The 25,730-nt window shown below is 45.6% G+C and overlaps 1 protein-coding gene across 1 annotated transcript in view; it reads right to left on the bottom strand.

Moving 5' to 3' along the window:
- The window catches only part of RALGAPA2 (Ral GTPase activating protein catalytic alpha subunit 2), a 269,547-nt gene that overhangs the window by 194,403 nt on the left and 49,414 nt on the right, over positions 1-25,730 (bottom strand). The window contains exons 5-10 of the mRNA XM_027559590.1: positions 22,825-22,868; positions 19,811-19,988; positions 17,035-17,150; positions 13,258-13,396; positions 12,380-12,579; positions 1,317-1,547 (exon numbers count right to left, since the gene is read on the bottom strand). Coding sequence (XP_027415391.1) covers positions 1,317-1,547; positions 12,380-12,579; positions 13,258-13,396; positions 17,035-17,150; positions 19,811-19,988; positions 22,825-22,868 — 908 coding nt within the window. The remainder of the gene's footprint in view (positions 1-1,316; positions 1,548-12,379; positions 12,580-13,257; positions 13,397-17,034; positions 17,151-19,810; positions 19,989-22,824; positions 22,869-25,730) is intronic.

Here is a 25,730-nt window from a genome sequence, read left to right as displayed (position 1 = left end):
AGAGGTGCTGAAAGAGGCCTTTGCAGGCAAAGTCCAACTGTCTGCAGGAGCTTGCAGCCTGAGTGCCTCCAGCCACCCAACAATTCTTGTATGCTCACATGCTGCCAGGGGTTCAGAAGCAATTTTCCTGCTGCCTCCCTCTGGGCTTAAAATTTGCTATGGAAACACAGGGTATTTGAGGCGATGATTTTGTTCAAATATAGAATTGTTCCACCCCGTGTAGGAATTTTCCAAAATCAAATCATGAAAACAACATTGTTGTTGTTCAGTCATGTCCAACTCTTTGTGACCCCATGGAGTGCACCACGCCAAGCCTCCCTGTCCTTCACTATCTCTCGGAGTTTGCTCAAACTCATGTCCATTGAATCCATGATACCATCCAACCATCTCATCCTCTGTCATCCCTTTCTCCTCCCGCCTTCAATCTTTCCCAGCATCAGGGTCTTTTCCAGTGAGTCGGCTCTTCACATCAGGTGGGCAAAGTATTGGAGATTCAGCATCAGTCCTTCCAATGAAAATTCAGGGTTGATTTCCTTTAGGATTGACTGGTTGGATCTCCTTGCAGTCCAAGGGATTCTCAAGAGTCTTCTCCAGCACCACAATTTGAAAGCATTTAATCTTCATCACTCAGCCTTCTTTATGATCCAACTGTCACATCCGTACGTGACTATTGGAGAAATCATAGCTTCGACTATACAGACCTTTGTTGGCAAAGTGATGTCTCTGCTTCTAATAATATTCGATCTAGGTTTGTCATAGCTTTTCTTCCAAGGAACAAGTGTCTTTTAATTTCATGACTGCAGTCACCAACTGCAGTGATTTTGGAGCCCAAAATCTGTCACTGTTTCCATTGTTTCCCCATCTATTTGCCATGAAGTGATGGGACCGGATTCCAGGATCTTAGTTTTTTGAATGTGGAGCTTTAAGCCAGCTTTTCCACTCTTATCTTTCACCTTCATCAAGAGGCTCTTTAGTTCCTTTTCACTTTCTGCCATTAGGGTGGTGTCATCTGCATATCTGAGGTTATTGGTATTTCTCCTGGAAATCTTGGAAACATTAAAAATGAACAAAATGCTCAAATTCCAACCCTCCATGTGAGACCTTAAAAGTGGGATGAAAGAAATCATTATGGAGTTGTGTAACTCAGCCCAACTTGGCGATTGTATTCCTTGGAGTATTATGAGTAGCAGAACAAAGACAGAAACCTCTTCAGCTTTGCGACCTGCCCCTGCACAACTCCTCCCACTCCCACCCCCTCCCCCAAACACACAAACGCACGCATACACACACACACACACGCATGCGCACGCTCTCACCTGGCGGAACACCTCGTTCACGAAGTTGACATAGCCGCGGGTGGACAGCAGGATGCGCTGGACCATGTCGTAAACCGCACGGTGCTCCTCCTCAATGCCGCACAGGCTGCAGCCGCTGAGCCGGCGCTCGCACAGGGTGCTCCCATCCGTGAGGCCTCGGTCCTGCTCTGCCGCCCCACCAGCGTCTGGCTCCGGCACCCGCTCGGGCACTGCAGTGCCTCCCCCGACGGTCTGCAAGAAAACGCCCCCCCCCTCCTGAGCGATCCTCCAAGACACCCGGCCAGGCTGAAGACTCACCTTGTTTTCGGCGAACTCCGGGTATGGTGCGCTCATTTTCCCCAGAATTAAAGATCTCCTCCGAACACAACATACGTGAAATTTTGCTTCATTTTAGTAAATTACACTATTATTCTTTTATGTCAAAAATATGTAACCCAAATACCACTAAAATTCTACCAACTGTGAATATTTTTTACAAGAAGTGACAAAAAACAAGTAGTGCAAAATTATTATTTCAGCAACTACCAAGGAGAGTTTAAAAACAAAGAGGATATTTAAATAGTAATCTCTAGAGAAAATGAGTAGATAATTATATTGATAGCAATTTTTCTCTTCATGCCTGGGCTATTAATAAGCTTGTGTGGTTTATCAAAGGCCCTGCCACACTGTGCAACAAGCAACTCTATAGAAATTATTTCATCTTTTTGATGGGTCAACCCATAGAAAATAAAAATTTGCAGAGAAAAATAAAAATTTCCTCATTTTTACTGATATACATATATTTTTGATCTGTAAAGCATAGTGGCTGGATTAAGTCTAATGTCTCTTATGGATCAATAACCTGTGACTTTTTGGTCAATAACTTTCATTTCCCCCACAGGCTACAAATTTCTCTGACACACCCTCTGCAGAGATGGGAAGGCTGTGTCCCCTCGATCCCCATGGGCTGGAGGGCTAAGTCAGCCAGCAGAGGGGAAGGGTGGAGGGGACCCAGGAGGCTGAGGGCTTCCATGTAGCATCTCCGAGAACATTTGCTCTCAGAGCCCTGAGCGGCCAGGAAAGAAGTCCGACTGCCTTGCAAGAAGGGTTATATAGAAAGGGAGACCCAGCGGAGCCCAACCTGCCCCCTGCACCCACCAGAGTAGCAGGCTCTGAAGTCATTCTGGAGCCTCCTGACCAACCAGCCACCAGCTGAAGACCACCACCCACTGACTTCAGCTAACGCCACATGAATCCCCAAAATTGTCCAAGCAAATCTCACCCAAATTCCTGACCCAAAAAGGGAAATAAATAATATGGTGAAAGGGTTCTTTGAAGCCACACGTTTTGAGGTCATTAGATAACAGATTCTATGACAATTAGAGAACAAAATAGTGTACTAAAGAATTATGTTCAAAGGCACCAAATTGTTTTTGAAAACTGAGCTCCGTGATCCAAATAAAACATAATGATAACACAGATGAATTTCCCATTATGCCATTAACTGAAAACTACTTCTCTTGATAAAACAATGCTTTTCCCAGCCTCCTTTAGCCCACACCAGCAAAATGCTGCTTTCCAAAATCTGCATGTTGTTAAGACATTTATAATGATAGTAAGTGATGAGAGTGAAAACAAACTAGTAATTTCAAGGCTATTCATTTCTTGACTCTTTCATGAAGATCAACAGTAAGAGCATGAATAAAAATTAACTAGAGAGAGAGGTCCATTTTCTGCCCACTGGAATTCCAGCTGGAATTCTCAGCTATTATTTAATATTAGTTGATTCCAGTGGTAAATGCAAAGATGATTTTTGCTTCTTTGGCATATGATGGAAGGCTTAACCAGTGAAACAGGCATATGGTCTGCCTGGACCAGGCCTGTTCGGCCAGGGTTCAGGAAAATGCATGATACAGGCTGCCACTCAATCTTTCCCCTCCCCACCCTGGTTTCCTCTCAACCCACAGTTCATTCTGAGAGTTGCTCACCCTCAGGGTCAGACTAGATGAGGACACCCACAATGCAGGTATGAAATGAGGATGCACCTGCCATCCTGCTGGTGAAAACTGATGCCACTCAATTCCCCATCACAGTCGGCCCACCTGGCTGAGGGAAGCCCACTCCTGCCTTGGTAGAAACAAGAACACAGAGCACCAGCGTGTGGCCGTCAGCAGACATTTGGGTCTGCATGGTACACGGACTCCCACAGGGGTGTTGATTTGTGTGATTCATTTTTTTAACTGTTCACCCCATGAGATACAAGTTTCAGGAAACCCACAGCCCATGAATCATTATGGAAGGCCCAGGTCAGAATTCAAGTGGCACTTTAACAGTGTAACTAAAGATAAAGAATTAGCATACAAATAAGTATGATCAACTGTCTTAGCATCTCAAACTTTTTTTTTTCTTCATTCCCTCATAAACTTCTTTGGGTTTATTTTAATTAATTAATTAATTTTGATTGTGTCAGATCTTTGTTGCTACGCACTGGCTTTCTCTAGTTGTGGCGACCAGGAGCTACTCTTTGTTGTGGCAGGCAGGCTTCTCATTGTGGGGGCTTCTCTTGTTGCAGAGCATGGGCTCTAGGGCCTGTGAGGTTCAACAATTGAGGGCTCAGTAGCTGTGGCTTCTGGACTTAGAGCCTGGGCTCAGTAGTGGTGGTGCACAGGCTTAATTACTCCGAGACATGTGGAATCTTCCTGGGCCAGGGATCGAACCCATGTCCCTCGCATTGGCAGGCAGATTTCTATCCACTGTACCACCAAGGAAATCCTCCTTTTAATGTTTTGATGTTTAATTAATGTGCTAAGTAATTTTAAAATTACTACTCTGCTTTCTCTAATGACAGAAGGTTGAAGCACTTCTATCTCACACTAACATGATACACCAAGGAATAAATAATAGTTCACTGGAAACACTTCTGGCTGAGGTGACACAGCAAGATATTGAAATTTGAAAGGGGGATCAGTGGTCATGGCTGCCAGTGTGGCATGGGACTTCCAGGCAACCATATTCTCTCTCTCCCATGAATGATGCCACCAAACAAGAACACTGGTCAAACCAGATTCTCCGAGGGGTAAGTGAGTTAGTCTCTTCCCTCTCCAGTGAAAAATACTGTCAAGGATATTAGTTTCTGATCAAAAGGAAGTAAATTCACTTTGGGGAAAAACACACACACACACACACACAAAAACATCTCATACATGACTTTTAATGTAGTAGTAGTGGAAAGTGTGAGCCCTATTTGGAAGCAGAATTTAAAATACTGTTTTAAAGGGATTTGATAAGAGCAGTATATTCTTTGAAAAGAGGTTCTGGATCAGCTCACTGAGACAGTGATGTTCACTTTACATAGGTAAAATTACATGAAATTTGAAATTCCAAACAAATATTTTTAGGAGATAAATACAATTATAGGTGCTTTTATTCCTTCAACTCCATTTCCAGAATTTAATGTTTGGTTGTTTAAACTGCTTTCTCTCCTGTATAATGTAAATGGGGAGCGGAACACATCGTAGACGCACAAGAGATGAGATGGAAGCACAGCAGTAAGGCAGAGACGAGGACACAGGAGACAGGTAAGCTGAATGACCACCCTCCCCAAGAAGTCCACACCCGAGTTCCTGGAACCCAGGACTGTGCTGCTGTCCATGGCAAAAGGGACTGAGCAGATTGATTAAATTCGGGATGTTGAGATGGGGAGGGTACCCTGGATTACCTGGGTAGACCCAAGGTAACCACAGGACCCACAAGGAGGCAGGAGGAGCAGACACAGAGAAGATGATGCACAGATGGAAACAGATGGAGAAATGATGTGATGAGGAGCCACAGGCCAGGGGACACAGGCAGCCTGTGGAGGCCAGATAGGGAAGACACTGACCCTCTCCTAGAGCATCCGACACCCTGACTTTAGCCACTGAGACCGATTTGGGCCCTCTGACTTCCTGAGTTGTAAGAAAATGCATTTGTAGAAATTAGCTACAGCGGCAACAGGAAACTGATATAACAACTGACTGTGAAGTGTATGAGCAGCCTGGACCACGGCAGTGGCCATGTCTGGGCATGGCCATGTGCAGGGCACAGGAGCCGTACACCTGCATGGTGCCTGCTCTGTATCCCTTTCCCCCTCATGGAACCTCTAGATCTCTGCCCCCACCCCCACTCCACTCTGGTCTGCAGCCGCACGTGCCTCAGAGGAAGCTGACCCACCCCTAACACCAGGGGAGCCTTCCGCTTCCTGGAAGCTGGTCACTACCACCCCCACCCAGACCTATTCACAGCTCCAGACCTGAGTCAGCGCCTTGCTCTTTCCTAAGAGCACACAGGTAACCTAAATAGTTCCGCTCACACAAAAGGGAAGGGCTCTGTGTTTCTGGCTTGTCTCTATACGTGAACTAGGAAGGAGGGCCCCAGCTGCTGCCGCTAACATCAGGGAGAAACCAGAGGGAAAGGGCGGAGGAGAGAAACAGGGCACATGTGGCCACAGCCATGGCTGTAACAGCCTCATCTCCAGCTGCTCTTGTAGGAGAGTGAAACATTTCTCTTATGGATAAGACAATTTGAACTCTGGCACCTTTTTTTCTGTTAGGGTGATAAAACCCTCCTAACGGATTCTGGAGGTCAGAACCTTGTGACACTTTAGCTACAGAGTAAAAGGAAATGACTCACAAGTGTGAAGAGTCAACAGGGAAAAAATTAGAACCTGGAAGTGGTGGTTAATATGCTAGTCGTGCAACTTCTCATAATCCAAATGTATTTTTTTAAGAAGGAGCAACTTATTTTCAATAAGCACAGGTGATAGTTTTCTGAAACTTTGAAACTGGGTGGGGGAGAAAGGTTACATCCTTTCTCTGATAGTATTTTGTTTTTGTTTTTTTTTAACTTTACAATATTGTATTGGTTTTGAATTGCCTGAACAACTGCTTTAGATGCCATGAACGAAAAGTTTATCAGAGTGTCACTGAATTTCTTATGTTTCCTACAAATTTTTGTCTACTTGCAATTTTCTGATATTATCTACCTGATAGGTGAAAAGAGGGCTCTCATAGCTGCTCAGAACTGTTTCCCTGACTGCTGGGGAGGTCCAGGGCCATGCTTATTTCCTCTTCTCTGACCTGTCTTTCACCTCCTTCGTTCATTTTTCAATCAGCTTGTTTGTCTTCATGTCTATTCATAGGTGCTCTTCATACAGCAGAGATATGAACACTTTAACAACTGTATAAATAAATCTTTTTCCTGTTTTTCAAAATAAAGTCGAACCTCATTTAGTCTTTGGTTTGTGGGTTTCATCTCTTCTGAAGGTGGTCTACCACTTCCCAAGTTTATACGTCTCCCCTAGATTTTTTCCTAAATTCTTGATCACTTTGTTTGTATACTTAAGACTTTAAATCAACTTAGGCCTTAAACCAATGTGACTGTGTGCTGATGTACGTGATATGAAGTGAGATTTTGAGAAAGGGACAAACAGACAGGTTGCTCTGGCTTCCAGGGCTGTAGATTAGATTAGGTATTCGGTGCTAATCTCAGCGTCATTCCTTTGACATAGCTGTGGTTTCTGTTTGGAAGTCTGTATCATTTTCCCTTTAACCCCTGAAGGTGAAATGTCTGTTTAGTTTGGTGTCTGTTTTGCTAATTCTTCCTGGGGCTCACAGGCCCTTTCAGTCTGAGGCATGACTTTTTTTTTAGCTCAGGTAAGCTTTCCTTACTCTTGGTTTAATTGTATGTCCTGTTCTTTTTTCCTTCTGCCCTCACAATGTCTGCAAAGTAGGTCTGCACCTATGGTCTTATCTATTAATATTAGTTTCTGAGTTCCATCTCTGATTTTTTTTTTAATCAGTGTTGTGCGACAGATCCTCAGGAAACCAATTTTGTCCTCAGCAGTGACTATTACCATTTTGAGTTTACCTACTAAATTTGTAAATTCATGCCAGAATTTGGAAAGAAAGAGGGATGCTCAGTGCTTGAAGCTCTCCTATTAAACACAAAGAGCTCTTTCTCAGGCTCCTGGAGGCAGTCAAACTTCCTGCAAAATTAGCTGTTATCCACTGTAAAGGTCACCAAAAGGGGCAAGAAGAGGAGGCCCAGGGAAATAGAAAAGCTGATCAGGAGGCAAAACGAGCTGCTAGGGAGGCTACCCCTGTCACTGATATCTGCCTCCCTTTCCCCAAGGAAACCCTGTCTCCAGATTATACCCCAGAGGAACATTCCCGATATGCTAAGCGGGGCTGGAAGACTGGGTCACATGGGTGGTTTCAGACTGATCAGGCCCAAGTAATACTCCCTGACTCTCAGGTTTGGAAAATTATTAACTCCTTACATAAAAGTACCCATTTTGGAAGAGATAATCTGGAAATCTTGCTCAAGCCTATTCTCTACCATCCCCAGTTGGCTAAGGTTGTTAGGTCACACAGAATTGTGGTCCCTGTCTAAGAAATAATTCAAAAACCAGACCCTTGTCATCTCTAATTAAACCTGTCCAACATCGGGGATCATACCCAGGAGAGGACTGGCAGGTGGATTTTACAGCCATGCCAAAGACCAACGGTTTTCTTATTTGCTAGTCTTTATTGACTTTATTGACACGTTCACAGGATGGATTGAAGCATTCCCTACTAAGATAGAGAGAGCCACAGAAGTCTGTAAAGCTCTGCTGAAGGAGATAGTACCTAGGTTTGGGTTGCCTCGATCACTTCAGAGTGACGGTGGGCCCTCATTTACAGCCACGATATCCCAGAACCTGGCCGCATGCTTAGGCATAAAATACCGCCTCCACTCATCCTGGAGGTCTCAAGCTTTGGGAAAGGTAGAGAGAGCCAACCAGACTCTTAAAAGGGCTCTGGCCAAGCTATATCAAGAAACACATAATAAGTGGATCCATACGTTACCCATAGCCCTCATGAGGGTATGGACAGCCCCCAAACAGCCACTATTATTAAGTCCTTATGAAATGAGGTATGGATGTCCATTCTTAACTTCGGATTTGTTTTCTTATGAGGACACCAATACTCTCTTAAAACATATAATTGACCTGGGAAGGTTTCAACAAGAACTCCAACGATATGGAGAACAGATCCTCCCTAGACCACAGGAAAACTTGAAAAATCCCCAGGTAGAGCCGGGGGACCTAGTAAAGACCTGGCAAGAAAAAGGGAGTCCAAGCCAGCTGTCCAAGAAATGGACAGGACCATATCAGGCTGTCCTAGTAACTTCAACTGCTATTAAAGTGAGGGGTCTATCTGCCTGGGTCCACAATTCTAGAATAAAACCGTATGGCCTACAGGAGGGGGGGACAGGGACTAAGACTCCAAAACCAGAGGACGACTATTCCTGTGAACCTGCTGAAGATCTCAGACTCTTGTTCAGGCGGAACCCCATCAAATAAGTCAATCATCCTATGATGTTCTTCCTCATTCTAATCATGTCTCCCTGTGTGGCTATTAATCTCTCCCTAAACGAGGCATATATGCCTGCAAACCACACTGCTTCTCGACTCAGCCTAACCAGTCCCTGCTGGATCTGCATTAATGGCAGAAGTTGGGGGTATGTCCAACCTATCCCAGGGTATCAGTGGCCCACCCTTCCAACCGAGCTACATGCTGTTACCCAGTGCACTCCATCTGGTCACAGTATGGCCTTTTGGGAAAAAGGGGAAAAAAACTTCATGCCTCAGTATCAGCAACAACTGTCTATATTTACTCCCTCAATAACATCTGCAATCCCACCTGAGCCCTTATTTTCTCTCTTGACTAACATTCCCCAAGTGACCTTCCCTATCTGTCTAAAAAGCGACTCCCTGACAGGGGTGTCAGTGGGAAATCTAGGCAACTCACAATGTGCGGTGACCTTCACGGTTGAAACTGATGGGAAAAACTGGGACCTAGAAATTTCACTAGGGTATTACGATTTAGCCCAACGTCTAGGAACTAGAGGTTCTGGCAGAACTAATACACTATACCTATCCCCAAACATGAGGCTCTCCTCGGATGCTATTAACCAGTCTCGAAAATCCATGTTCTGTTCTGGACGACCAAAGAGCCACACCCATTCATCCTGGTTTCTAAATTGGGCAGGCAACTCTGACCCGTTATTCCCTGTAGGGGTATGCTAAGTCACTTCAATCGTTTCCGACTCTGTGCGACCCCATAGACGGCAGCCCACCAGGCTCCCCCGTCCCTGGGATTCTCCAGGCAAGAACACTGGAGTGGGCTGCCATTTCCTTCTCCAATGCATGAAAGTGAAAAGTGAAAGTGAAGTCACTCAGTCGTGTCCGACTCTTAGCGACCCCATGGATTGCAGCCTAACAGGCTCCTCCATCCATGGGATTTTCCAAGCAAGAGTACTGGAGTGGGGTGCCATTGCCTTGGGTACCCACCCCTGAAAACCTAACCCTATGGTGGGAGCCTAAACAAAATACTCTCTACCTCGAGGACAAAACCCAGGATGCCTCACAACACTTACATCCCTTCCTAAATGCCCTCACTGCTGCTGGTTTTGCAGCAAGTGGAGTGACGGTCTCCTCCCAGCTACTAAGAGACTGCCTCTGTTCCATTATGCCATGCTCCAGTTGTAAGGCAGATGGAAATCCTTTTCCTCTTTGGTAAACCCGTTTTGCTGCCCAGCTTAAACCCAGTCATGGTGTCTATTTCATATGTGGGGATAAAGCTTATTTATCCCTACCACCTTTTTAGTCAGGAACTTGCTCCCTAGGGCATGTTACACCCCACACAGATCTGGCCTGGAGTAATACTTCCTTGCCTTTACCAGTATATACCAACCAGAGGATACGTCATGCAGTAATACTTACCCCTCTTTTCCTGGCATTAGTACTGACTGCTGGTTTGACAGGAGTTGCCATGGGGGGAACTTCTTTACATAAATTTCAGCAGCTTTCTACCAACACTGCTGTATCCATAGAAAAAACGGCGAGGACCTCCAACGCCTACAATCCCAGTTAGACTCCCTAGCCGCAATGGTCCTACAAAATCGTCAGGCCCTAGATTTACTGACTGCAGGACAGGGGGGCACTTGTCTCTATCTAAAGGAAGAATGCTGTTTTTATTACAACCAGTCTGGGCAGGTCCAAGAAGATATCAAGGGGCTTTTGGAACAGGCCACAAAGATCCAGGATTTGAGTTCAACAAGTGCATGCAGTTCTCTTTCTCTCCCTTCTTGGCTCCTACCGTTCATGGGTCCAGTGATAACTGTCTTATTAGGCCTCCTATTTGGCCCCTGTATACTCCAGCTCCTTACAAAGTTTATTTCCAGCAGACTCCAGCAGTTCCAAGCCAAATTGATGTTACTACAAGGGTGGAAGCTGGTTTCAGATGTGGAACATCCCAACTTAGATCAGGTAGAGAGAGACCTCTGCTCTGCTAGACAGGCCTATGCCCATGCAGAGCAGGAAGAAGTTACAGAAGAAAGAGACCTCTGCCCCAATTCCCAAGAAGTATCTTTAGTATGAAGTCTCTCAGGGACGAGTTGTTAGGGGAAGCACACTGAAACCATCCACCCTGGCCAGGCACCATAGTAACCATTTGCATGAGTTGTTTTATGACAGGAGATCCTGATAAGGAGGAACTAATAAGCCACCACCAACCAGAAGAGTTCGGGAAAGGTTGAAAGGAGACACCGCATGTCCATCCACTTCCCAGAATCCCTCTCGCTAGCATCCATCTTGGCTGAGCAATGCATGCACCACCAAGAAAGACTCTGAATTAGAACGATTGGCCAAAGACCACCTGGAAACTAATCCTATCACCATAAAACACCACGTTGAGAGCCACTCGGCAGAGCAGCTCTCCTGAGTTCCCTTACCCTACTGCTCTCCACCCGGGTGCCCTTCCCAATAAAATCTCTTGCTTTGTCAGCACGTGTCTCCTCTGACAATTCTTTTCCGAGTGTTAGACAAGAGCCCACTCTTGGGGCCCTGTAGGGGGCCCTCCCCCTTCCTACAACAGTTATGTCCTGTTCTTTTTTCCTTCTGCCCTCACAATGTCTGCAAAGTAGGTCTGCACCTATGGTCTTATCTATTAATATTAGTTCCTGAGTTCCATCTCTGATTTTTTTTTTTAATCAGTGCTGTGCGACAGTTCTTCAGAAAACCAAGTTTGTCCTCAGCAGTGACTATTACCATTTTGAGTTTACCTACTAAATTTGTAAATTCAGAAATTAAAGTTTTGGTTTTTTTTTTAACTTTTAGCAAGTCTTTTGTTGCTCTTATTATGGACCCTGTGTTCTGGACCTGCTGGGTGCTCCACCATGAGGGGACTGAGGACCCCTCGGCAAGGGCAGGGGTGATGCACCCTCCAGCCTGGGACGGACGTCACACGTCTAGGAACTGCAGGGCATCGGCCAGCCTGCACTAAGTGGACCACACTTCCTGGCTCTGTCCTTGGAGCCAATAAATAAGAGCACACAAAACTGTGACTCCTCCAAGCAACGGCCACTCTGACTGGTGTCCTGCTCTGCCTGCACAAAAGCCTGAAGACACGTCACCTGCCGGGAAAGCCCCATGCATCTGACCAAGGCCAGGGAGAGAGTGAGGCCCCATAGGCCCCACGTGAGAAGAGGGCTTCACCCAGGCCTCAGAAAGCGCTGCCTTCTGTTCCGGGGACCCCATCATGGCTCAACGACCACCTGAAATCCAGAGGTGCTGACCCACCCCTTCCCCAAGAGCCCAGGGGGCACCTGGCAGGCTCAGGTGACCTGTCCGTGACCACCTCATGATTGCTGGGGACCTTCCCTGGACTGGAGTGAGCAAGGCCAGGGAGGCCCTCTGTCTCGTGCTCAGAGGTCACTGGGGGCTGAGTGAAGGAGGGGAGGTAAGAGGGAGCCAGGAGCACACACGTCAGCTACCTGCTCAAAAGGCCACAAGGTTGCCTCGTCATGGCAAGGCCAAGAGAACCCAGCAAGTGCTAACTTACACTTCCTCTGAAACCTCAGCATCACAGAGGGTGGAGCCAGTGAAACCGAGTCCCCATAGCCAACAACCTCTGAGAGCCAACAGCCTTGACAGTCCATTACTTTGGGGTTAGTAGGGCTTAAGACACCAGAATTAAAAGGTAAAAAAGTGACGAATGACATACCTGAATGATTTTAGGCAATACATCAACTCCATTCTTAGTGTTCTGTGTTGCAGTTAGATACTTTTTTTCCAAAAAGAAAGTCACCATCCACTTAATGAAGACGACACGAGCTGCCATGTACGGGATCTTTGTGCTGTAAATGCTCTCATTGTCTCGAGTGGTAGTGACATACACAGGCTTTGGTCTCAGGTGGGGGATGTCTGCAGGACAAGAGAACACATGATCAGGTTAGCGAATCTTTTTTTCTTTTTTAATGTGGACCATTTCTAAAGTCTTTATGGAATCTGTTACAATATTGCTTCTGCTCTATGTTTCGGTTTTTTAGCCATGAGGCATGTGGGATCTCAGTTCCCCAACCAGGGATTGAACCTGCACCCTCCGCTTTGGAAGGTGAGATCCTAACCACTGGACCACAGGGAAGTCCCCAGGTTCATGACTCTTAACATCATATAACCCCTAAGAATGTTTCCATTTCTAATTAAATAGACATACATCTGGTTGCTTAAATGCTGCTGTTTAGTTGCTGAGTCGTGTCTGCCTCTTTTGTGACCCCACAGACTGTAGTCCACTAGGCTTCTCTGTCTGCGGGGATTCTCCAGGCAAGAATACTGGAGTGGGTTGCCATGCCCTCCTCCAGGGGATCTTCCCGACCCCAGGGATCAATATACCATGATCCGTATCAAATTACTCCTGAGTTACAGGACCCACAGATGGCCTTTATTGCTCAGGACTCAGGCAAATCTCAGTCTGTACAAATAGTTCAAATCATTTATTAAGAAACTGGAAAACCCTTACAACAAAGTGACTATTAAATATGAAAAAAAAATTATTTTACTTAATCATTGTAAGAGACTGCACACACAGCTATCAGTACTCACCCAGCACAGGCTTGTAGATGTTGGTTGACTTGGTAAACGAGGGAAACAGATGAGGAAGGTAATACTTTCGAAACAACGTAAACAGAAATTTAAACCCAGTCTCCTGATTCTCCTTATGCTTCCACTCCAAGCTTGCGGCCTTCAGATAATAGTCATGGGGGGCGGGGGAGAACATACATATAGTTACACTTCACATTAATGAATATCAGCTGAAATGCTGATACACTGTTAAAACCCCCATCCTAAATGAAACACTTGACAAATAGCATTGACCATCATGTAATAACATCTTAATACTCAAATGATTCCAAGAATGAATACTTCAAAACAAAACAGTAACTACATAAAAAACAGCATTTTTACTGGATATTCAAGAAAGAAAACAATCAAAGCTGATGGTATCTTTTAAACTTGCCCCACTACATCATTCCTGTATTTTTTTCTCCATGTTCCTTGTGATGATTTAACACTCTTTGTGCCCTTAAAATGTTTATCCAGAAGTAGTGCAAAAGATGCAGAAGACAATGGCACCCCACTCCAGTACTCTTGCCTGGAAAATCCCATGGACAGAGGAGCCTGGAAGGCTGAAGTCCATGGGGTCGCTAAGAGTCGGACACGACTGAGCGACTTCACTTTCACTTTTCACTTTCATGCATTGGAGAAGGAAATGGCAACCCACTCCAGTGTTCTTGCCTGGAGAATCCCAGGGAAAAGGGAGCCTGCTGGGCTGCTGTCTATGGGGTCGCACAGAGTTGGACACGACTGAAGTGACTTAGCAGCAGCAGCAGCAGCAGCAGTGCAAAAGAGGCCATTTATAATACACAAGAATTAAAGAAACAATCTCTTGCAAGAATTTCATACCATGTTACCTACATGAAAAAAAAAAAATCATTATCAAAAGGCAAAGCTACAGAATCTTGCAAAGCACACAAAAAAGCAATCCAAAGGCTACATGTGTAACTGAATCACTGCTCTATGCACCGGAAACTGACATGACATTGTAAATCAACTATTTTTCAATTAAAAAAAACAACACCATCTGCAGGCTGGGATAAGCCATTAAGTTTAAAACTCCCATGTGTGAAGACACTGCTTCCCTGTCAAACAGCCAGCTCTGTGTAGGCCCGGCAGGAATGTTGCAAACACTTCCTCTGCAGGGAGCGACCCGCACAGGTCAGGAATCCAAACAGGTGATCGAGAGCCATCTCCTACCACCCAGGGAAACGCGGTGTGAACAGGCCCTTCGAGAGTTCCTACTGGTGGCTGTCATGCTTGTGAGACCACCAAGCTCCAGAGCAAAGCATCCCAACATCCTCCTGACCAGCCCACCTGGAGCACCTGCAGTCTAGGGACGAGGGGCCCAGTGTCCATCACCTGTCAGAATCCCTCCAGGTAAGGCAAGGAGGAAGCTCTGCTCGGAGGACCCACCTGCCCGACAGACCGGGGAAGGAGGGGCAAGTGGACACCGCATACAACCCTGCACACAGCAGAGAGGGCTCACCACCACCCTCTACCAGTCCTCCTCTGCTGGGATCCGGGGTGTTATGGGATCAGCGTGTCACACAGCTCGTTAGTGACACATCTGGAATGAAACCCAAGTCCCCCAGCCCACCCGGGTTCTGGCTACTCTGCTGTTTTTCTGCAACGGATAGAAGGCCAGACCCGACCACTCCTGGACAGATGGGGCTGAGATGTGGGCAGCAGGGGCCCACACGGCCAAGACCCAGGGCTTCCCAGAGGTGAGAGGACCCAGGTTGGCACCCAGGATGCAGGAGTCCTGAACTTGTGGTGCTGCTAGAGGAACCGGGGAGAGAAGAGCAGACGGGGTCACCCTGAGGGACACGATGGGCAGAGGGGGCAGAGGAAACACAGCCTTTAGAGAAAACTGGAAAAGAGGAGGAGTGGGGGGTCATCCCAGGAGCAGAGACCCTGAGGAAGGAGGGGTCCCCAAGTTGTCCAGAGGTCCAGGATGGCCAACACTCGTGTCCTTCTCTGGACCTGACACACCAGACCCTGGTCACCCTGGGCCCCGATTTCACAGTGACAGGACAAAAAAAGGCAGGTGACAGTGAGTGTCATGGGCCCAAGTGGGTGAGGAACTGGATGGGCAGAGGTTACACATCAACTGAAGCTGAAGCTCCAATACTTGGGCCACGTGGTGCAAAGAGTTGACTCACTGGAAAAGACCCTGATGCTGGGAAAGACTGAGGGCTAGAGAGAAGGCGGCGACAGAGGATGAGATGGTTGCATGGCATCACCAACTCAACGGACGTGAGTTTGAGTAAATTCTGGGAGTTGGTGATGGACAGGGAGGCCTGGTGTGCTGCAGTCCATGGGGTCACAAAGAATCGGACACAACTTGGTGACGGAACAACAACACACCAGGTTGTGAGAGGAAGGACAGAGTCTGAACATATGCCCTGGAGAAGCTCAGGGACCAGGGATGTGTTTGCTGAGAGAAAAGAAACAGTAGCATTTCCCAAGCCACATCAATGTCCAGAAATACTGACCGAGAGACACAAATTCCCTGGTGAAATCAGAAGTGAATGATTTGTTAAGAGAAAGGATCATCTGACATAAAGGAGGCTGTGCTAGTAACAGGAAGAGATAATCCACAGATTTCCTTCAGGCCCCTGCCCTTTGCCCATCACTCGGGACCGCCCAGTCAGCCCCGGGGCCTGCTCCTCTCCCATCCATTCTCCTCAGAACAGAGAATGGGGCAGCGGAAGAGCAAACAGGCAAAAAAAGGGAGATAACAGAAACTGCTATACTGGTCTCTGCCCTCAGCTCCTGGCACAGAGGCCCTAGCTCCCTGCTCACTTCTTTGTGACCAGAGCTCTGGGCAACTCTGAAGGGGCTCCCAGATGGGGCTGGTCACCAGCAGGACCAAGCCATGGTTGGAAGCTCAGAATTCTCAGTTCTCACCCTGCCGCCTGCACCACTGTTCCAAGAGGAGAGAAGGGCTGGAAATGGAGTTGATAACTGATCATCTCTCCTGCAAAGAAGCCACCATAAAAATCCCAACAGCCCCAGGTTTCAGGCAGTGTCCGGGTTGAACACATGGACACTCCGGGAGGGTGACGCACCCCCATCCACAGTGACAGAAGCCCCCGCACTCAGAACCCCCCTCACCACAGACCTCATCCCGTGTGTGTCTTCATCCAGCTGTCACCTGTGTCCTTTGCCACACCCTTTCCTAAATGGGCAACTGAACCAATGCTTCCCCCAGTTCTGTGAGCTACTCTAAAATTCACTGAACCTGAGGAGGGAGTCATGGGACCCTTTGATTTGTAGCCAAACTGGATGGAAGCTGTGGGCAACCTGGGACCGGCTACCTGTGACTGGCACTGAGTGGGGGCGGGAGGGATACAGGCCAGAGAACTTTCCTGTGAGATCTGAGACCACCTCGGGGAGGCAGGGTTGGAAGTGAGTGAAACTGTGGCACTGGTATTGCAGAGAATGACTTGGTGATTCAGATGCCCACGCATTTAGTGAGAAGTGTCATATATGAACTGAATAATATGAGATTGTATGAAAGTAAAGGAGGCAGATGGAGGACGGAACTGCTTCCTTTACACACACACACACAGTAGCATGCAGGCCTGGTCTTTGCTGAAGCATCCTAGCATACGTTCTACATTTAGTGAAATATCACATAAAATCACCAAGAAAAAACAAAAGTAAAAAATACGGACAAACAGGAAGAGAAGAGGCCGTGTTTTCTCTTCCCTAGTGAGGATGTGAACACCACTGAATCATCCGTGGTTCCGCTCATACCTGAGTAACCATGTATTTCAACAGCACTTGAAGAAAAAAGCACGTTTGGTCCTCGGCGATCTTCTCCCCTGATACGGCTGGCAGCAGTGGAGTGATTTCTTCCGGATGGATCTTCGCTGCAGAGTGGGAAACAAGGAAAGCTCCTTCACCAAAGTTAAATTTCAAATAGGGCTTTAAAAATGGCCTCTATTAAAATACATGTGCCTATATGGACTGCAGACAAATGGTACTGATTAACCTATTTGCAAGGCCCGAATAGATGCAGATGTAGAGAAGGGACAGGTGGACACGTGGGGAAGGAGAAGGTGGGACCAACTGAGAGAGCAGGACTGACGCATTTATGCTACCTTGTGTAAAATAGACAGGTAGTGGGATGCTGCTGTAAAGCACAGGGAGCTCAGCTCGGTGCTCTGACATGACCAAGAGGGGTGGGATGGCGGGTGGAGTGGGAGAGAGGCTCAAAAGGGAGGGGATATATGTATACTTGTAGCTGATGCACATTGTTGTATGGCAGAAACCAATACAACATTGTAAAGCAATTATCCTCCAATTAAATAATTTTTTTAAAGTGCCTCACTTCACTGTATAGCAGAAACTAGCACAACATTGTAAATCAACTATACTCTGATAAAAATTTTAAAAGGTAAAGCAACATAAAATAACCAAATACAATACAGGTACCAAGCACTGGAACTGCTCACACCGCAGGTCAGGCCACATGACCAGGGGACAGATGCCCACAAAGCCACCTCCCTCACTGGACCATTCCTCACCCTTGCACCTTCTGCTCTGACCAGCCCAAGGTCAAATACCTGTCACTGGGCAATACAGTGATCCGCAGTGACAAAACTTGCCCATTAGGCAAGTTCCTTGAAAACTCCCTGGGCTCAAAAGATGGCATTACTAGTCCCATGAGGCCACCACTGCTCTTCATGAAAACTGCATGAAAATACACATCTGGTGATAAAGAGCCTGGAGCATCAGGGATTTCCCTGGTGATCCGGTAGTTAAGAATCTGCCTTCCAATGCAGGGAACATGGGTTCAGCCCCTGGTTGGAGAGGTAAGGTCACACATGCCACGAGGCAACTAAGCCCAAGCAATGCAACTACTGAGCCCAAGTGCTGCAATGAAGAGAGGGCATGCCAAAACGGAGATTCCGTGCACCACAAGTAAGATCCTATGCAGCTGGACCATAAAGAAAGCTAAGCACTGAGGAACTGATGCTTTTGAACTGTGGTGTTGGAGAAGACTCTTGAGAGTCCCTTGGACTGCAAGGAGATCAAACCAGTCAATCCTAAAGGAAATCAACCCTGAACACATTGGAAGGACTGATGCTGAAGCTGAAGCCCCATTACTTTGGCCACTTGATGTGAAGAGCTAACTCATTGGAAAAGACCCTGATGCTGGGAAAGATTGAAGGCAGGAGAAGGGGACGACAGAGGATGAGACGGTTGACTGGCGTCACTGACTCGATGGACATGAGTCTGAGCAAACTCCAGGAGGCAGCGAAGGACAGGGAAGCCTGGCGTGCTGCAGTCCATGGGGTCGCAGAGTCAAGCACGACTTCATCAATTGAACAACAATAACAAGCCAAATAAATAAATATTTTTTTAAAAAGAGCCAGGGGAACAAATGAACACCCACTTATAAAACAATCGCTGTACGGAAAACAGGCAGCAGTTTGGATGCAGATTTAAATCTCATGAACAGCAACAAAAGCACTTGCTCCAGCCAGACACACCATGTGTCTCTGCTCCTGCCAACAGCTGTCCCCTTCCTTCCCCTCCAGTTTCCTCCACTCCAGTAAATCTCTCCTGTCATCATTTCATATAAAACAGGCTCCAGTTCTGTCAGTTCAAATGTCTGTAAAACAGGAGTATGCAGATGACACCACTCTAATGGCAGAAAGTGAATAAGAACTAAAAAGCCTCTTAATGAGGGTGAACGGGGAGAGTGAAAAGGCTGGCTTAAAGCTCAACATTCAAAATACTAAGATCCTGGAATCCGGTCCCATCACTTCATGGCAAATAGATGGGGAAAAAATGGAAACAGTGGCAGAGCTTATCTTCTTGGGCTCCAAAATCACTGTGAAGAGTGGCTGCCGCCACAAAATTAAAGATGCTTGCTCCTTGGAAGAAAAGCTATGACAAACCTAGATGGCATATTAAAAAGGAGAGACATCACTTCGCTGACAAAGGTCTGTATAGTTAAAGCTATGGTTTTTCCAGTGGTCATGTATGGATGTGAGAGTTGGACCATATAGAAGGGTGAGCACTGAAGAACGGATGCTTTTGAACTGTGGTGCTAGAGAAGACTTGAGGGTCCCTTGGACATCAAGGAGATCAAACCAGTGAGTCCTAAAGGAAATCAACCCTGAATATTCACTGGAAGGACTGATGCTGAAGCTGAAGCTCCAATACTTTGGCCACCTACTTCAAAAAGCTGACTCACTGGAAAAGACCCTGATGCTGGGAAAGATTGAGGGAAGAAGGAAAAGAGAGTGACAGAGGATGAGACGGTTGGATGGCATCATAGACTCAACAGACATGAGTTTGGGCAAACTCAGGGAGATAGTGAAGGACAGGGAAGCCTGGCGTGCTGTAGTCCTGGGGGTTGCAAAGAGTTGGACAGGACTTAGAGACTGAACAACAACAATTCCTCTTCAGAATCCATCCATGAAACCGAGGTTTCTGTTAGGAAAAGGACAGAATGAGGGATTCCTTATCGCAACGTGGAGGGTAGTTTCTGCCTGTTGGATGGGCCAGTATCACTCACCATCAGCCATGTTGGGGCCAGGGTTGATGAGCGTGTCCAGTGTACAGGGCCCCCTGGACGACATGATGGCAGGGAATCCTGGCACCAGGCTAGCAAAAATCAGCACCTGCTCTTCTGCACAGTTCGTCTGAAGTGCTTGAAGCCACAGAAGAAACAGCCGGATTCCTTCACATCTTATCTAAAAACAAAACGAAAGGCAGCAAAATGAAACAGGCAGTCATACTTGTATGAGTGTACTACAGTGCAGCATTGGTTCTGAGGGACAGATCTAGAAGCTCAAAGCATCACTGAAGTCCTGCACCAAGTCCTCCCCTGTGTGACCAGGAAGCAAGGACACTGCAGCCCAGCACAAGGGCCGGAGGAGCTGGGCTCCAGTGCAGCCTCAGCCACTTTCTAGCTGAGCTGTGAGTGTGGAGGACCACTTAACTTCTCCGTGCCTCACCTCCCCAGCAGTGAAGCAGGGGTGATAACAAAGTTTATCACCAAGTGCTCGTATACGGTGAAGTGGACTGGAACTGCCTGGCTCACAGTAACTGCTACCTAAGCATTTCCTAGTAGTTGCATTTTATTCCTTACAGCAATGGTGTCATCAACGCTCGATTACTCATGAAAACCACGCAAAGAGAATCTTGCTCCGGATTTACACCGTGCTTTGGATAGAACCTGTCAGGTCACTGCATTATACACAGGTACCATGTTCTTGAAAATCACAACACTTAGACCTAAAAGGGCCCCACGGACCTGGCTGAGGGGGACAGGCAGCCTCTGGCTTCCCTATCCTGTTCTCCTGATGCCCTCCCCTGGCTCCAAATAGTCGGCATCACCCATAGAAAAACATCAATACAGGCAGATGTGACCTTTTTCCTTCTCTGCACTTAAAACTTTCAGCTTCATCCCATTCCTAGAATTCGTAAACACAGGTAACTCCATTTTTATATCCCTAAATGGCTGGAAAGGTGATGTCAATAAAAGAGATTAAATAAGCAAAAGAGATGGAAAAAAAAAATCAGACGCAGCTGAAAGATGTAGTGAGCTCCGAAAGCAGGCAACTGAGGGGCTGCCTGGTGCCTCTTCAGTGACACCAAAATGGTGCTAATTTCTAAAGAGCCAGGGTTCAAACCAGGCCCAGGGTCTGCAGGAAAGTAAGAGGGGAGGAGAGATGGAGGGAAGGAAGGAGAGGAGGGAAGAAAGGAAAGAAGGGAGGAAGGGAAGGAGAGGAGGGAAGGAAGGGGGAAAGGGGATGGATGGAATGAAAGGAAAGTGGGAAGGACAGAAGGAGGAAGGAAGAAAGAGAGAGGGGGAAGATGGGGGGGAAGATGGAGGGAGGGGAGGGAGGGAAAGCTTGGTTGACTCCCCAGAGAAGTCAAATACACCAAGACAGAACCCCATCAACTGTGATCCCCGGGAGCCCCTCTAGACAAGCCCTGGACTCACCACTGCCCTACCCTGCTCACACCTGCCCAGCAGATAAGTGGTGACTTTGCTGAATACATAATGCGATTCACCGCCAGACAAAAAATATATATATATATCAGGGCTAGATCCCCTGGAGAAGGAAATGGCAATCCACTCCTGGACTCTTGCCTGGAAAATCCCATGGACGGAGGAGCCTGATAGGCTACAGTCCATGGGGTCGCAAAGAGTCAGACACGACTGAGCGACTTCATTTTCACTTTCTATGTATATCTAACCAAATTACATCAAATTTAACAACAGCAAAGTTTCTAGACACTTTGATAAAGTCTCCAATTTTTTAGGTTAACTGTATTTAAAGTAAAGTGAAGTGAAGTCAAAGTCGCTCAGTCGTGTCTGACTCTTTGCAACTCCGTGGACTATACAGTCCATGGAATTCTCCAGGCCAGAATACCAGAGTGGGTAGCCATTCCCTCCTCCAGGGGATCTTCCCAACCCAGGGTTCAAATCCAGGTCTCCCACATTGCAGGCGGATTCTTTACCAGCTAAGCCACAAGGGAAGCCCAAGAATATTGGAGTGGGTAGCCTATCCCTTCTCCAGGGGATCTTCCCGATCCAGGAATTGAACTGGGGTCTCCTGCATTGCAGCTGGATTATTTACCAACTAAGCTATTAAGATAATAAAATATAAATAAGATCAATAATAAACAGAAGATAACAACCTGGTAAGTTTTAGCTATAAGACCATTAATTAAAATAGAAAGGAGAAAATACAGAAAAATTGTGAAACTATAGACAGTTCGTCTCTTTTTTTTTTCCCAACAAGTAAGAGAGCATGAACCTATACAGTTTGAGTGGTTAGGGGCTGTTTAAGCTAATATAAACACCAAAATATATTAGCTTATTAAAGGCACACACGTAAATTAAATAGCTATGAGTGAATTATCTTCCATAAAATATACATCCTGGTTTCTCTTGCTACTTATGTTTCAGGGTCATAAGTATTATTCCGGTATTAAACAGTAGACTGTCATTTTAAAAGGCACAGTCATTTAAAATTAGCCAATTTTAACCTAACTTATACGATCAATCTGCTGCTGCTGCAAAAAAAAAAAAAGAATAATAAACATTCGAGAGTAAGGTTCTGCTGCCCTTTTTCTCCACAAGCATTCTCAAAAATAGCAAAAAATGATTCTGAGACAACTATAGTTTTTAACAAGATTACTGGGGTGTACAGAATCAGAAACATTAGCTCTGAGGCTTAGGCAGGACCTGGGTCAACCCCTTCTCTTTCCAACAATGAAGCTGAAGCAGTCAGCACCTCAGCTGAATAGTAGAATCAAAATCAGAACGCAGGATTCCAAACTCCCAGTCCCAAGCCACTTTCTCCTGAGAAGGTTGAAAATGTCTATCACAGTAAATTATGATGTAAGAACAAAAACTCCAACAGTATTTGTCATATCATTTCTCAATAAAAAACTAAAACTAAGTTAAATGGATTTTAAAGAATTTTTTTTAATGGCTTAATGCTGCCATTTTATGGTATGAATAAGTTTAAAAGTAATGAAAAAAGCCATTACATTTGCATCTAAAATAAATACCTTAATAGAATTTCCAGTGTGTAGAAGCTTCTTTAAAGTTGAGCCTGAAAGTTTAAAAAAATGAATTAGAAATGGAATATATGAATGCATATTTAAGATCTATTTTTAGTTTTAGAAAGAAAAAATGTGCTTATACCACTTTTCAAACATAAAAGTTAGAAGGCTGACCTTCAGAAGCAAAGCAATGTCACAGAAGGAGAGATGTTTTCAGGATAAAAGCATTCTAAGTATGAACTTCTACAAATTCTTTTAAAAGAGTCAAAATGATTTATAGTAAGGTAACCTAAATGCCCACAGTGGATTGATTATGCGAAAATGTTTCTGTCAGGCACAAAATGAATGACTTTTTTAAATCTCTAAAGGAAAACATAATATAAAACTACCGCTCACAAAACATTTTTACAAGAACGTTTTACGAATATTCAGGACAGCATGCCACTCTGCTTGCAATGACAACCACATTTATGGTTTCAGTCCATCTATAAATCACCTTGCAGAGCACTTGGGTCACTGTCGAGGAGAGGGACTCAAAAGTTTGGTCAGAACTACTTCAGCCAAGAGCAAAACCACGGAGTACAGCCTATGGGGTGAGAAGGCTCCTCAGGAGGATGGAGACGTGTACCTGTGACCCTCTGGATGTGTCCATGCCTTTAGCATGGAGACAGCTTGGCAACCCCACCTCAGTATCACATGTGGCCCCTAAATGAGGTCTCAACCTCACAAAGGATATAATCTTTAAAAATGAGAATATACTGGAAGTCTTAAGCTTTTCTTCCAATTTTTTGAGAAAAAAAATATTATTTAGATTTCCTGATGGAGAGTTTTGTGCAATGTTTTAAAACTGGATATCACTTTCCAACACCAACGTAGTTTGAAGAAACAGAGTCAGTGCCTTGACAATTGCTGCAGGTTGTATCTATGTGGACATGCATGTGCACTAAGTCACTTTGGTCATATCCGACTCTTTGCAACCCCATGGATTGTAGCCCACCAGGCTCCCCCATCCATGAGATTCTCCAGGAAAGAATACTGGAGTCGGTTGCCATGCTGTCCTCTGGGAGATCTTCCCCACCCAGGGATCGAACCTGCGTCTCTTACATCTCCTACATTGGCAGGTGGGTTTTTCATCACTAGCACCACCTGGGAAGCCCCATCTATGTGGACAGATACACAAATATCAGCTAAATGCATGCACTTTAGGAATTCATTAGCCAGCTAGTTTTCTGAAGGAACTTTGTATGACTGCTGTTACACCTAATGCTGCGCTCAGAGGAAACTCACCACTATCATGACTAGGCTGCAGCACTAGATTACCAATGGTTTGTGATTAAATGAGGAAGTGCCTGCTTCCCTCTACTCCTATCACCAAAGCATGTCCAGTGATTTGGGGTTCAGGGTCAGCACTGCCTGGGCGGGGCTCTTAGAGCTGAGGCTCAAGTGCCTATGCTAACGGACTATCTCTCCCACACCCACCCACCAACTGGTCCTCATCCCTCGCCTCCCTGTTCATCCGTTTTTGGACAAAGTCCATTCTGCCCCCGTTTAGTTTTTGTTTCATGATGCCTTGGGGGACCTGGTGATGCTTGCCAGGTCCAGCAGACACCTCACCTCCCAGGAGACTGGGGATGAAGTCTGCACAGACAGCTCTCTTCCAAGACATCTGAAAAATCCCCCGTCTTACAACACATCCTCGAAAACACGTTCTCCAGTCATTGTGTGTGACCACCAGGGATTGTCAGTCCTTCCCCATCTTGAAATGAGCCCAGCGTTTTTATTTTAAACTTTCAGCCTACCCATAATTGCCTGTATCCACTCTTCCCTGCACAGGGAGGAGTAAATACATATAAAAAGGACAGACTTTACAAACAGACGCAGGGAATCTGCTCCATTATCTGTCAATAGTCCCCTGCTTTTTAAAATCCTCCTGTTAATTTGTTATAGCCCAAAAGAAAACTAATATATATTTGATCTATTCCATCCTGTTGTATTCAGAAACTCTCAGAACACTTTTAAAATAAGAATATTATAAAGAAAAATGTGTGCAGTGCAGGCACATATCAGAGGGTTTCAACATGAGAACCGGGGAAGAGGATCCAAGATCCTTCCCTGGCCACATTAGGTACTTCTTTGTTTGTTATTTATTTGGCTGCACCAGTCTTAGCTGTGGCATGCAGGAACTATAGTTGAATCATTAGAAGTCTTAGTTGCAGCTTGTGGGATAGTTCCCTGACCAGGGATTGAACCTGGGCCCCCTGCAGTGGGAGTTCAGAGTCTCAGCCACTGGACTACCAGGGAAGTTCCCACATTATGTATTTCTTAAAGGCCCTAAGTTCACAGAGATATTTCTACTTTTACTTTACCATTACGAAATCCATTTCATTCTAACTTCAAAAAGTTTCTGTCTACATATCATTCCTATTTGGATGTTTAAACTCCTCATTCAAACTATAATTATCCCCAACCCCATCACTGCATGTGTCTTTTCAACCCTAATGATTGCCACTAGATTGACACACGTGTAAAAACAACAAATAAGTACACTAAAGTAGTTGAAAAATACTTAAAAATTAGAAAGCTCAATATTGAAAGATGAAAAAGTATTAAAACTCACGTTAGCTTAAATGTTTATCACACAGAATGTATTGTAATTTTACTTTCCTGACTTTAATGGAAGCAAATTAATCACTGCTTTCAAAAATCTACTTCTTGGCTTATCTCATTTTCGACTGCAAGACTTTCAATACTTCAAAATCTCTTCCAATGAAGTGGAATCCTTTAAAGGTCTTTAAAAGATATTTAAAAGATAACAAAGACATTTTGAATCTAACATTGACATTATAAAATTCTTCTTTATTTTTAATTTAAAAAAAAAAAAAAAAAACCCTCCCTGTGTGTGTGTGTGCATC

Source organism: Bos indicus x Bos taurus, chromosome 13, assembly GCF_003369695.1.
Source record: "Bos indicus x Bos taurus breed Angus x Brahman F1 hybrid chromosome 13, Bos_hybrid_MaternalHap_v2.0, whole genome shotgun sequence".
NCBI classification, from domain to species: domain Eukaryota; kingdom Metazoa; phylum Chordata; class Mammalia; order Artiodactyla; family Bovidae; genus Bos; species Bos indicus x Bos taurus.
Note: the sequence above shows the minus strand (reverse complement) of the source record. Positions and strands in the feature narration are given on the sequence as shown.